Raw genomic sequence first — 13,289 nt, forward strand, 5'->3', positions numbered from 1 at the left:
GCTCCGGGCGCTTTCCACGTAGCCGGCCCCAGTCCCCGCCCCGCGGCCTCCCGCCGGCCCTCTCCTCGGTTGCATCAGGTGGGGGCCGGCCAGGTCCGCCCCGGCGTCCTCTACGCGCGCGCCGGCCCGCCCTCCCCCGGGGCAGGCCCGCCCCCGACCCCGCGCCCGGCCCGCGGCGCCGCTCCTCACGTGTCCTCCGGCGCCGCCGCGCGCCCCACTTCCGCCCGCCGCTTCCGACTTCCGGTAAAGAGTCCCCGGCCCGCCGCCCCGCGCCCACCCGCTCGGCGCCTCGGCCGGCCGGGCCTCCCCATGCGCTCGGCCGCCCCGCGGCCCCGGGGCCCCGCCGCCGCCGCCGCCGCCGCCGCCGCCGCCCCGCCGCGCCGCGCGCCCGCAGCCAGGGCCCCCGGCCGGCGCTCGCTCCCGCGGACGGCGCGGCGCGGCGGGCGGGGCGGCGCGGCGGGCCCGCGCGCGGATCCCTCCGCCGCCCCTCCCCCGCCCGGCCCCGGCCCCCCTCCGGCCGCGCACTGCTCGGGCGGCGGCGGCCCCGGCTCGCGGCGGCTCCTGCGTCCCGCCGGGCCCGCGCGCCCCGTCGTCGTGCTCCTGCTGCCCCTCGCCGGCCCGGCCGCCCCGCCGCGCCCCGGCCGCCCCCGCCCGGCGCCCGGCTGCCCCCGCCCGGCGCGCGGCGCGGTGCAGAGGCCGCTCGCCATGGCGCTGAAGCCGCAGCCGCCGCCGCCGCCGCAGCAGCCGCCGCCCCCGGCCGCCGGCGCCCGCAAGCCCGGCGGAGGAGGCCTGCTCCCGGCGCCCGCCGCAGCCGCCGCGTCCTCGGCCGCCGCCCCCTGCCCCGCGGCGGGCGCGGGCGGCGGGCGGCCCGGCCTGGGCAGGTGGGTGTCGGCGCCCCGCCCCCGCCGGCCGCAGTGGGGGTGCCCGGCCCCGCGCTCCCGGCCGCGCCGGCTCCTGCGGCGTCCCCTCCCCCAGCGCGCAAGATGGACGGCCCCGGCCCCCGGCCCCCGCGTGGGTGCCGGCGGGGCTCGGCGATCGCCAGCCGCCGTTCCGCCTCCCCGGAGCCCCCCGCCCCGGGAGGGGCGATGCTCGGCAGGGTCCCCGCACGGGCGCCTCCCGGAGGGGCTGGGGTCTGCGGGGGGGAGCGTGCCGCCGCCTGGCCCGGGAGTGCCGAGGGAGGGGCTCAGGGCCGCGCCCCCCCCGGAGGGCCCGCCGTCTGGCTCCGGGGGGTCTGTCCGCCCGGGAGGAGGTCCCGGGGAGGAAGGACGGCCGGGCGCGGTGGGTGGGCAGGGGCCCTGCAGCTCCCCTCCCTGAGCCCGGGCGGGGCCCCGGCGGCGCCCTCCCGGACCCGAGGCCGCAGGGTGGAGACCCGGGCCCGCCGCCCCCCGCCCGGCTCCGGCGCTCCGGGGCGGCCGGGCCGCATTGCCGTTTGGTGGGCGCGGGGAGCGGCGGCGGCCGGGCTGCGCATTTGCCCCCGCCCCGCCTGAGATTTCTAGGGGAGAGGGTTTGCAGCCCGGGCGCGGCGGGGGTCGCCAGAGGCAGCACGTGGGTGTCTGCCGTGCCCTCGCCCCGGCTCCCCAACGCACGCCCCGGGCGTTGCGGTAGGAGCCCCGCTCTCGGGGCGCGTTTGTGCGGGAAGGCCGCCTAGTTGGTGGGGGTGGCTGTCCGTCCGTATTTCGCGAGCTAAGAAAATGCTTAGTGTTCAAGCGAAGCGAACGCCAGCCCTCCGTTCCATGGTGGCCGGTGTCCTTAGCCCGGGGAGTGCCGCCAGAGCTCGCCAAGGGCACGCAGTCCGCTTCCCCGTGCCCCAGGGCCCCAGTCCCTGTGTTGCAGGCAGGCCTAGGCCGGGGACCGTGTCCTCCGTAGACAGACACCCAGCACCGAGGAATCCTTTTGAAATCACATTCTCAGCAGTCTCTTTCCAAAGGGTTTTAATGGACAACAGAAGTTAGCCATAAGATGACTCGGAGATGGTTAGTAAGGAATTGTCTCGTTGGTAACTGGCTTTTTAACGTGTAGCCCCTGCCCCCGACGATTCCCCTTGTCTCTCAGTACACTACTCAGTACAAGTCCAAACGCAGTGACCATTTCCCCAGCACACTTCCTAGGATTCTGTAACTTTAGTTTTCCTTCTTCAGTGCCATTTAATAGGAAATGGGAAATCTTAATATGATTTTGAGAGAAAGATACAGCCTCCCCCCTTCTTAGGTGTCAGGAAATCTCGGGCATATATTTACCTTAAATAATTAAAAAATTAAAGACTTCTAAGTTGGATTGACACTCTTTAGGCTAAAATTAGATCATAACCAAGATTTTGACCCAGAGATAGGTTGAGTGAACAGAGACTTGGAGTGTACCACCGATCTTTTTCTGTTACTTAAAGCATTCAGGGTTAAGTTAGATTCTTTCTTGGTGTATGTTCTCTTACCCGAGACATAAATTAGAGCTCTTCATTTTGATGAAGTTTTGTACAATGTATAGATGGAGTTTTATTCTGTACAGATTTTTTTCTTAGTTTTCTAACAAGCGCGTTCAATTTTTAATCACTTTACTGGGTTCTTTGTAAATCAGTTACAATTTGTAGAATATCCTCATGATTGTATCAGCAATTAAAATAGGATTCTAGAAGCAGTGATGAGGAAAGAAAGAGTTACTTGTCATCCCAGCATTTGGGAGGCTGAGACCGGAGGATCGGGGTTAGCGGACAGCCTCCGCCACTTAGTGAGGCCCTCTGCAACTCAGTGAGACCCGGTTTCAAAATAAAGAATAAAAAATAGGGCAGGGGGTGTAGCTCGGAAGTTAAATACTCCTGGATTCCATCCCTAGACCCGCAAAAAAAAAAGCATTGGGTTCACATTTGAGATGGCAAAGTATTGAAAGTCTAGAATTTCACAGCTCCCTTACATTTTATATCTGACTTTTTATGTCTATATGTGTGGGTAGATTTTTATGACTTTCAAAAGTGAGTTTTTAGCCGGGTGTGGTGGCACACGCTTCTAATCCCATCATCGGGAGGCTGAGACAGGAGGATCGTGGTTCACAGACAGCCTCAGTTACTTAGCCCTTTGCAACTCAGGGAGACCCTGTTTCAAACTAAAGAATAAAAATAGTGCTGGAAGTGTAGTTCGGAGGTAGAATGCCCTGGGTTTCATCCTCAGTATCGCCCCCCCCCAAAAAAAAAAAAAAGAAGGTGATTTATTCTAGTCCGGCATGATGACACCAGCTTCTAATCCTAGCACTCGGGAGGCTGAGACAGGTGGATCGCGGTTCGAACACAGCCTCAGCTACTCAGTGGGGCCTTCTGCAACTTAGACCCGTTTCAAAATAAAGAAGAAAAAATAGGGCTGGTGGCATAGCTTGGAGGTAGAATGCCCTTGGGTTGAATCCCCAGTATTGCCAAAAAAAGAAAAAGGTGATTTATTCTGCCTTTAATTGTTAAATACACTTGAAGATAGCTCTTTTCTCTTAGAATATTGTAACCATATTCTTTGTATTTTTGCTTGAGTCCAATTTTGATTTTTGATGTTTTATCTTTAGATTCGTATATAGTTATAGTGATTGTGTATAGTTTGTGGTCAGTTTCCCCTCTTGAATATTTTATTATAATATTTATTTATTTATTTATTTATTTTTTACTTTTTTTGTGGTACTGGGGATGGAACCCAGGGGCCTTCAACCTCTGGCCTACACTCCCAGACTTGTTTTATATTTTATTTGGAAACAGGGTCTCTCTTTTTTTTTTTTTTTTTTTTTTTTTGCGGGTCTGGGGATGGAACCCAGAGGCATTTGACCTCCGAGCTACACCCTCTGCCCTATTTTTTTTCTTTATTTTGAAACAGGGTCTCACTAAGTTGCAGGGGGCCTCACTAAGTAGCTGAGGCTGTCCAGGAACCGTGATCCTCCTGTCTCAGCCTCCAAAGCGCTGGGATTACAAGCGTGCGCCACCACACCTGGCTTAAAAGTTTCTATTAAACCATAATTTGTTTCCCCCTCTCTTTTTGATATTGAGGATTGAACCTAGAGGCATTCTACCTCTGAGCTACACCCCCAACTCTGTGTTCTAACTCTTTATTTTGAACCAGGGTCTCACTAAGTTGCGAAGGGTCTCACTAAGCAGCTGAGGCTGGCCGAGAACCTATGATCCCCCGTCTCGGCTTCCCAAGTACTGAGATTACACACTAGCACCACCTTGCAGGCATGTTACCCTATTTTGAAATAGAGGTCTCCTTAAATTGCTGAGGTTGGCCACAAACCTGTGATCCTCCTGTCTCAGCTCTTAAGTGCAGGGATCACAGGCGTGCGCCACCACACCTTGCTCTTATTTATTTTTGGTGGTAGTAGGGTGGAACCCAGGAGCTTTCTACCTCCAGGATACACTCCTAGACCTATTTTATTTTTTATTTGGAAACAGAGGCTCACTAATTTGCTGAGCCTCACTAAGTAGCTGAGGCTGGCTTCGAACCTGTGCCATCTTCCTATCTCAGCCTCCCAAGCGCAGGGATGACAAGTGTGCGCCACCACGCCTGTCTTCTTTTTATTTTGAAGTTGGGTCTCCCTAGGTTGCTAAGGATCCCCTAAATTGCTGGGGCTGTCCTCAAGCCCTGATCGTCAGGTCTCAGCTTCTCCCTTCCCGGGATTATAGGTGTTCACCACTGTGCCCGATTTAACAAATGAAGTTTCGACTTAATTATTGTTAGGATTCGGTTTATGGTGTTTTGCTTTTATAAAAGGCAGTGGACGGCCTTATACTAGTAGCTTTTGCCTCAGCACAGTGATCTCCCTTGAGGAGGTTCCCGGGGTGGCTGTACTGGGTCAGAGGGCCTTCAGATTTCCATGGGTCTTGCTAGCTGTGCTGCGTTCTTTGCAAGACTGCAGAGTCTCTGGCTAAAAAGGTAGTTGGTAGTTTGTCCTGCTGTGGGTGTTTTCAAGGGAAAACTGCATATGCTATCAAGTGCATACTTAACAATGAGCCTTTGTTAGTTACCTGACTTCATATTTAATTTTGATTTTTCTTACTTTGAGGATTTAACTAGAGAGTATACGTGAGAGTTCTTTGGAACCTATAATCAGTATTGCCATTGAGGGTCCATGGTTTATTTCTTGTGCTGATACTACTTAGTCATGAAATTACTGAGGGGGGCTGTTCTAAAGCTTTTTTTTTTTTTTTTGCTGCATTGGGGATGGGAACCCCTAGGGGATTCTACCTCCAAGCTACACCCCCAGTCCTATTTTGTTTTCTTTATTTTATTTTTCTTTATTTTTTGTGGTACTGGGGATGGGACCCAGGGGCTCTTCTACCTCCGGGCTATACTCCCAGACCTATTTTATACTTTGTTTGGAAACAGGGTCTCACTAAGTTGCTGAGAGCCTCACCAAGTAGCCGAGGCTGGCTTCGAACCTGTGCGATCCTCCTGTCTCAGCCTCCCAAGCACTGGGATTTCAAGCCTGAGCCACTAGGCAGTATTCTTTATTTTGAAACAGGGTCTCACTGAGTTGCAAAGGGCGTCACTAAGTATCTGAGGCTGTCTGCAAACTGCAATCCTCCTGTCTCAGCCTCCCAAGCACGGGGATTACAAGCTTGTGCCACCATGCCCGGCAGTACTCTATTTTGAAACAGGGTCTCACTGAGTTGCAAACGGCCTCATTAAGTAGCTGAGGCTGTCTGCAAACCGCGATCCTCCTGTCTCAGCCTCATTACAAGCGTACACCACCATGCCAGGCTTGTGTTTTTTTTTTTTTTTTTTCCTTTTGGTGGTACTGGGGATGGAACCCAGGGGTTTTCTACCTCCATGCCACACTCACAGACCTATTTTATATTTTATTTGGAATCGGTCTAAGTTGCTGAGAGCCTCAGTAAGTAGCTGAGGCTGGCTTCGAACCTGCGGGATCCTCTTGTCTCAGCCTCCCAAGTATTGGGTTTACATATGTGTGCCACCCTGCCTAGCTTGTTTCCTTTTTTTTTTAACTCCTTTTTTACCTATAAGTGTTGCTTGTTAACTGCTAACCTATGACCAATCCCTAGCACCGCAAAAATAATTAAATAAATAAATAAGTAAACAATAAAAGAGGCATTTTCTTTTGTGGTCATTTCTTTAACAATATTAGTTTTTATTCCAAATACCTGGAGGAAATACACTTTTTAATATTGGGCAGCTGCGTGTGGTGGCACATGTTTGTAATACCAGCACTTGGGAGGCTGAGACAGGAGGGTCACAGGTTCGAAGCCAGCCTCAGAGGCTCTCAGCAACTTAGACCCTGTTTCCAAATAAAATATAAAATAGGTCTTGGAGTGTAACTCAGAGGTAGAAGGCCCCTGGGTTCCATACTCAGTACCACCAAAAAAGAAAAGGGGGGGGGGCAAAAACCTAGAATTGCTTATCTGTGTTTGTTAAAAAAGTAATAGTTTAGTTGCTTAGAGATGTTTCTGAAACATAGTGGAAAACATTCATGGGACCTGTCATGGTGTTCCTATTTTGGTTAAATGTACTCTTGTATTTTCTGTGTTTTTCTAATTAGAGAGACAGTTATAATTTTACACTGGGGGATGTTAACTCATATCATAGCTATTTAATAGCCATATGTTTCGACTTAAAGGAGGTTCTGAGTTTTTTCTCTTTTTTAAATAGGTACAGCTGTGTTAGAACTTTCACCATAGTAAAGACACTGTTTTACCTTGAAAGAAATTTTAAGGCTTTAGAAGATTTTTTAAACTATAATTTCAACTTTGTATTTTGAAAAATGAACAATTGTTTTTGTAGCTATTTCAAATGATTATGACAACTTCATTGGCTATATAATAGAGGTGTGGGCCCACTTATTTTTGTACTGTGTGTGTGTGTGAGTGTGTGTGTGTGTGTGTGTGTGTGTGTGTGTGTGTGTGTGTGTGAGAGAGAGAGAGAGAGAGAGAGAGCGCGCGCGCGCGCGCGCGCGCGCGCCTGGAGATTGAGCCCAGGGGTGCTCTACCACTGCGCTATACCCTCAGCAGCTCCATTCTCCTTTCCCCTCCTCCCTCCCTTCCTTCTTTCCTTGTACTAGAGATGGAACCCAGGGGCATTCTACCTTTCAGCTTTATCCCCAGCCTTTATTTATTTATTTACTTATTTATTTACTTATTTATTTATTGTGGTACTATAGGTGGAACCCAGGGGTGTTCTACCTCCAAGCTGTACCCCCCAGCCCTATTTTTTATTCTTTTTTTGGTGGTACTGGGGTGGAACCCAGAGGCTTTCTACCTCCAGGCTATACTCCCAGACCCTTTTTTTATATTTTATTTGGAAACAGGGTCTCACTGAGTTGCCGAGAGCCTCGCTAAGCAGCTGAGGCTGGCTCTGGTGGTACCGGGGATTGAACTCAGTTGCATTCTACCTCTAAGCTGTACCCTCAGCCCTGTTTACTTTTTATTTAATTTTATTTTTTGTGGTACTGATGATTGAACCAATGTCATTCTGGTTCAGCTACATCTTCAGCCCTGTTTTATTTTTATTTGGAAACTGTCTTACGAGGTTGCTGAGAGCCTCACTACGTTGCTATGGCTAGCTTTGAACCTTTAATCCTCCTGTCTTTACCTCCCAAAAACTTGGGTTGCAGATGCGCACCACCTCCCCAGGCTAGTTCTTGTTCTGAAACAGGATCTCACTAGGTTGCTGGGACTCTGGCTACCTTGCTGAGGCTGTCTTCAAAACTGATTCTCCTGTCACAGCCTCGCAGGTACTGGGACGATAGGCATGTGCCACCATACTCAGCATCTCTATTTTCCTTTGTCTTTAAATCAAGTAGTGCGTTTTTCTTTTGGGGGCGCAGAAGCATGTATTGTGGGCCTTGTGTCCTGAGACCCGCTGGGGAAGTAGGAATTGAAGACCTGAGGTCTTGGTGTTGAAACTAACATAGATTGCAGAAAGGAGAGCTGTTCTGGGCCTGTGAGAGGTTATTTGCTTTAACTGTACACATGATTGTGTTTAGTTTGCCTTTTTAATGATTTGTAGATTGTCAGCAAGTAGGAATGGAAAACTTGGAGAGGTAAATATATAGACAGCATTGAGTGTGATAGAAAGTTAAAAAACTGGAAATTTATACAAAAAAACGAGCTCAGAAGTATGCCATCTGGGAGTTATAACTATACATTTATAGCTCTATTTTTTTTTTTTTTTTGGTGGTACTGGGGTGGAACCCAGAGGCTTTCCACTTCCGGGCTATACTCCCAGACCCATTTTTTATATTTTATTTGGAAACAGGCTCTCACTAAGTTGCTGAGAACCTCACTAAGTAGCTGAGGCTGGCTTTGAACCTGTGCAACTCTCCTGTCTCCGCCTCCCAAGCCCGGGGATTACAAGCCTGCGCCACCACGCCCGGCTTCTTATTTATTTTTCAAACTACAGGTCATGGCCCCTTAGGTTGTGAAATCTCTTTAGCGTGGGTCATGACAAGGCATTTTTGAAAAATGAAAAAGTAAAATTAGAATATATTGTGTTATTAAGAATAAAAATTGTTAGCTGGGCATGGTGTCACACACTTGGGAGGCTGACACTGGACTGTAGGTTTGAGACCAGCCTAGCAAGATTCTCGGCAACCTAGGGAGAGCTGCTTCTGGTGGTGCAGGCTTGTAATCCTAGTACTTGGGAGGCTGAGATAGGAGGATCACAGGTTCAAGGACAGTCTCCCCAAGTAGTGAGACTCAGCAATCTAGCAAGACCTTGTTTACAAATAAAAGGGGCTGGGGCTATAGCTTGGAGGAAGAATACCTCTGGTTCAGTCTTCAGTGTCAACACACACGCAAAGAAACAAGTTAGGGAAACCCTGTTTCAAAAAATGAAAAAGGCCAGGGGCTAGGTATAGCAGCACATGTTCTGACTATCGGGAGGCCAAGACAGGAGGATTCCAGGTTCACACCAGCCTCAGGTACTTAGCCCCTTTGCAATTTAGTGGGACCCTATTTCTTTTCTTTTCTTTCTTTCTTTTTTTTTTTTTTTTGTGGTGGTACTGGGGTTTCTGGAAGCCCTTCTACTTCTGGACTACACTCCCAGACCTATTTTCTACTTTTTATTTGGAAACAGGGTCTCGTAAGCCAGCGCGCGTGGCTGGCTTCGAACCTGCGCGATCCTCTTGTCTCCGCTTCCTGAGTGCGGGGATTACAAACGCGCGCCACCACGCCCGGCTAGTGGGACCCTATTTCAAAATAAAGAATAAAAAAAAACCCCAAAAATGAATTGAGTTGGGCTCAACAGCTCATGGCTGTAATCGCAGTATTTGGGTAGTTGAGACAGGATTGCCGACTTCAGTAACATAGCAAGGCCCTCAGCTTAGCAAGACCGCATTCTCAAAAAGAAAAACAAGCTGAGAGTGTAGCTCAGGTAGAGCACCCCTCCCCCAAAAGGAATTGTTTTAAGAATATTTGTTTTAGTTAATGTGTTTAGTTACTTCATTGTATTTTAGTGTAAAATGTAGTTTTTCATTGATGTAATACAGAACCGTTACTGCTATAGAGAAACTAAGATGCAGTAAAAGATTAGGGAAGCTGTGTGTGTGTGTGTGTGTGTGTGTGTGTGTGTGTGTGTGTGTGTTTTACTGGGGATTGAACTCAGGCATTCTACCTTCGAGCTACATCCCCAGCCTGATTTTATTTCTTATTTGGAAATAGCGTCTCACAAGGTTTATGAGGGTCTCCCTGTTTGCTGAGGCTGTCCTTAAACGTGCAGTCTTCCTGTCTCAGCCTCCCAAGTACTGGGATTTCAGGCATGTGCCATTAGGCTCAGCTAAGTGTTTTTGGTTTTGAAAGTAATTGCTTATCAGCCAGGCGTGGTGTTGCACACTTGTCATCCCAGCATTCTGGAGGCTGAGACAGGAGGATCGCAGTTCACAGACAGCCTCAGCTACTTAGGCCCTCCGTAACTTAGTGAAACCCTGCCTGTTTCAAAATAAAGAATGAAAAACAGGCCTGGGGGTGTAGCTCAGGGGTCGAATGCCCCTGGGTTCCATCCCCAGACCCGCAAAAAAAAAAAAAAAAAAAAAAAAAAAGGAATTGCGGATCTGTTTCCTGAAGTGACTACTGCATTTGTGTTCCTCTCCCTAATGTATGCGGTTCTAATTGTACTGATTTTTTCGTGTGAGCACTTACTAGTCTTTAATTTCAGCCATCCTGGTTGGTATGCAGTGGTAGTGTGGTCCTGAGGGCCTCTCCCTAACACCTAGTGGCAGGTCATCTTTTCATGTGTTCATTGCAGTTAGAAGGTCACCTTTGGTGATGGCCAGCTGTTAGGGTCTAACTTGGTAGCAAGTGCTTGCATCCCCATTCCTTCCCAGTGCAGAGCACCTGAGGGCAAGGGTAAGAGCCCTGCGCAACTTGGCGTGCTTAGTAACCGACTGTGAGTATTGGTTTCATTGCTCACTTGCCATAGGCATACCTGTGTAAGTCATTTTTTTGGAGCACATTCTGTTTGCCAGGCTGGAGGATACAGTGGTAAACAAGCCAGATAAGATCTCCCCCTGCGGACCTTACATGCTGTGTAGACAGCTGAATGTTCACACTGCCCTGCCACCTCATGATACTGAGGTGTTTGAGGTGCTAATACTTAAGCCTTATAAAATCTTGGAAGCCAGCCTGGTGGCGCGCTTGGGAGGCTGAGACAGGAGGATCGCGCAGGTTTGAAGCCAGCATCAGTTGGTTTAAGAGACCCTGTTTCCAAATAAAATATAAACTAGGTCTGGGGTCTGGGAGTGTATCCTGGAGGTAGAAGACCCCTGGCATCCATCCCTAGTACCACCAAAAAAAAATCTTGGAATTATTATCATTATTACTATTATTTGTGGGTCTTAGGATGGAGCCCAGGGGCATTCTACCTCTGACCTACACCCCCTGTCTTATTTTTTATCTTTATTTTGAAACAGGGTTTCACTGAGTTGCAGAGGGCCTCACTAAGTATATGAGGCTGGTGGCGAACCGCGATCCTCCGGCCTCAGCCTCCCAAATGCTGGGATGACAAGTGTGTGCCACCACGCCCGGCTAAAATCTTGGAATTACTTTAATGAGGGAGAAGAAAAAAAAACCTCTATTAAACGACAGGCCCTCTTATGAACAGTCTAGTATGTTCTGGTAAGGGCATTATTTTTATTTTTTTAAGTGGTAATACTGGAGTTTGAACCCAGGAGCACTCTACCCCTGAACTGACTTTAACCTTCCCACCCTTTGGATGTGTACGTGTGTCGTACTGGGGCTTGCACCCGGGGCATTCTACCTAAGTTACACCCTCAACCCTGTTTATTTTTTGTTTATGTAGAATGCCTCTGGGTTCCATTCCCAGAACTACACCTAATGGGGATCACTTACCATCCAACTCCTTGTTTAGAACAAGTAGTACATCTTTTTTTTTTTTTGGTGATACTGCGGTATCGAATCCAGGGGTATTCTACCTCTGAACTGCACCCCACCCCTATTTTATTTTGAAACAGGTTCTCACTGAGCTACCGTGCACGGTCTGCCTGCCTGCCTTCCTCGTGTGTGTGAGGGGGTGGGGGTACTGGAGATGAACCCAGTGGCATTCTACCTGTGAGCTACACTTCCAGCTCTGTTTTCATTTTGAAACAGGGTCTTGCTAGGTTGACCAGAGTCTCACTACTTGCTGAAGTTGTCCTCAAACCTGCACTCCTCCTGTCTCAGCCTCCCAAGTACTAGGATTACAGCCACAGAGCGTACCCAGCCGTGCTGCTGCTTTGCTGGGGGAGGGAGTTGGCAAGGAAAGGCACTGGCCAGAGATCCTGACAAAGATGTATTTGTTTAGAAGGGAAAGTGCTTTGAATGATGTAGCTTATTTTCAGTGTTTTTTTGCAGTTGTTAAGCACATTACCTTTTTCTTTGGATTGGAGATTACTCCCAAGGATTTGTGTGTATATATACACACTAAGTGTGCTCTGTTGTTGAATTTCGTCCCAGCCTTATCTGTCTAGCTAGCTGATACTAAGGATTGAACCCAGGGTATTCTACCTCTGACATGTACACTTCAGACTTTTTCTTTTTTTTCTTTTCTTTTTTTTCCTTTTTCCAGTACCAGTGATTGAACCCAGGGGCATTCTATCTCCGAGATATACCCCCAGCCCTATTTTTTCTTTATTTTGAAACAGGGTTCTCACTAAGCTGCAGGGGTCTTAACTAAGTAGCTGAGGCTGGCCGTGAACCTCGGCCTCCTAAATATTGGAATTATAAGCGTGTGCTGCCATGTCCAGCTTTATCGTGAACATTTTTATATTTTACTTTGAAAATAGGGTCTCACTAACTTGCTGAGGCCGGTCTTGAATTTGTGATCCTTCTGTCTTAGTCTCTCAAGTACTAGGATTACAGGTATGCACCACGCCTGGCTCCCAGTTCTTTTTACAATTTCATTTTGAGTTGTTCACGTTGGCCTTAAACATGCATATCCTCTCGCCTAAGACTGGCACACACCTATAATCCCTATAATCAGTCCTGAGTAACAGGGATTATAGGTGTGTGCCACTATTCCAGCCACATTACCCATTTTTAGAGGTGGGGGGAAATATGAAAATTGCTTTTTGTAAATAAATTAGTTAAATTAGGGATAGAATCTGTATTTGCTCCAAAGTCATTCCCCCCCCCACCCCAGTATTAGGGATGGAACTCGGGCATTCTACCTTTGAGTTACAACCCTACCCCTATTTTTTTTTTTTTTTTTTTTGGTACTGGGGATGGAACCCAGGGGCTTTTCTACCTCCAGGCTCTACTCCCAGACCTATTTTTATATTTTATTGGAAACAGGGTCTCACTAAGTTGCTGAGAGCCTCACTAAATAGCTGAGGCTGGCTTCAAACCTGTGCGATCCTCCCGTCTCAGCCTCGTAAGCGCTGGGATTATAAGCGTGCGCCACCTCGCCTGGCTCTAAGTCATTCTTTATGACAAAGTGATTGATTATTTTCAAGTAAAGATTATTGTTCATTTGTGATCTTCCCACCACTTTGGTAGGGATTAAACCCAGGGACATTTTACCTCTGAGCTATACCCTCAGCCCTTTTTATTTTTAAAATTTGAAACAGGGTCTTGCCAAGTTGCTCAGGGTCTGGTGTGTTGCTGAGGCCTTCCTCAAACCTGTAACCCTTCTGTCGTAGCCTCCTAAGTACTGAACTTACAGGCATGAGCCACTGTGCATTTGTATTGTATATATTTTCTTCTAATAGGCTGTCTTTAATTTTATTTCACTTATTTGATTTTGATAAAACTCACATTCTTGCTGCTTCCCCTTGACCCCACTGTTCTGTGTCTGGGCCAGTGGAGTGCGCGCAGCCGTGCT

At 49.2% G+C, this 13,289-nt stretch overlaps 1 protein-coding gene across 2 annotated transcripts in view; it reads left to right on the top strand.

Moving 5' to 3' along the window:
- Positions 1 to 705: 705 nt before the first annotated feature.
- Positions 706 to 13,289, top strand: part of ATXN2 (ataxin 2) — a gene marked incomplete at both ends in the record, with an annotated part of 78,839 nt that continues 66,255 nt past the window's right edge. The window contains one exon of one of the 2 annotated variants that reach the window (XM_080717930.1): positions 706 to 881. In XM_080717930.1, coding sequence (XP_080574056.1) covers positions 706 to 881 — 176 coding nt within the window. The remainder of the gene's footprint in view (positions 882 to 13,289) is intronic. The other variant, XM_080717933.1, reaches the window with a different exon arrangement.

This window comes from Muscardinus avellanarius, assembly GCF_963383645.1.
Source record: "Muscardinus avellanarius genome assembly, chromosome: 21".
Taxonomy (NCBI): domain Eukaryota; kingdom Metazoa; phylum Chordata; class Mammalia; order Rodentia; family Gliridae; genus Muscardinus; species Muscardinus avellanarius.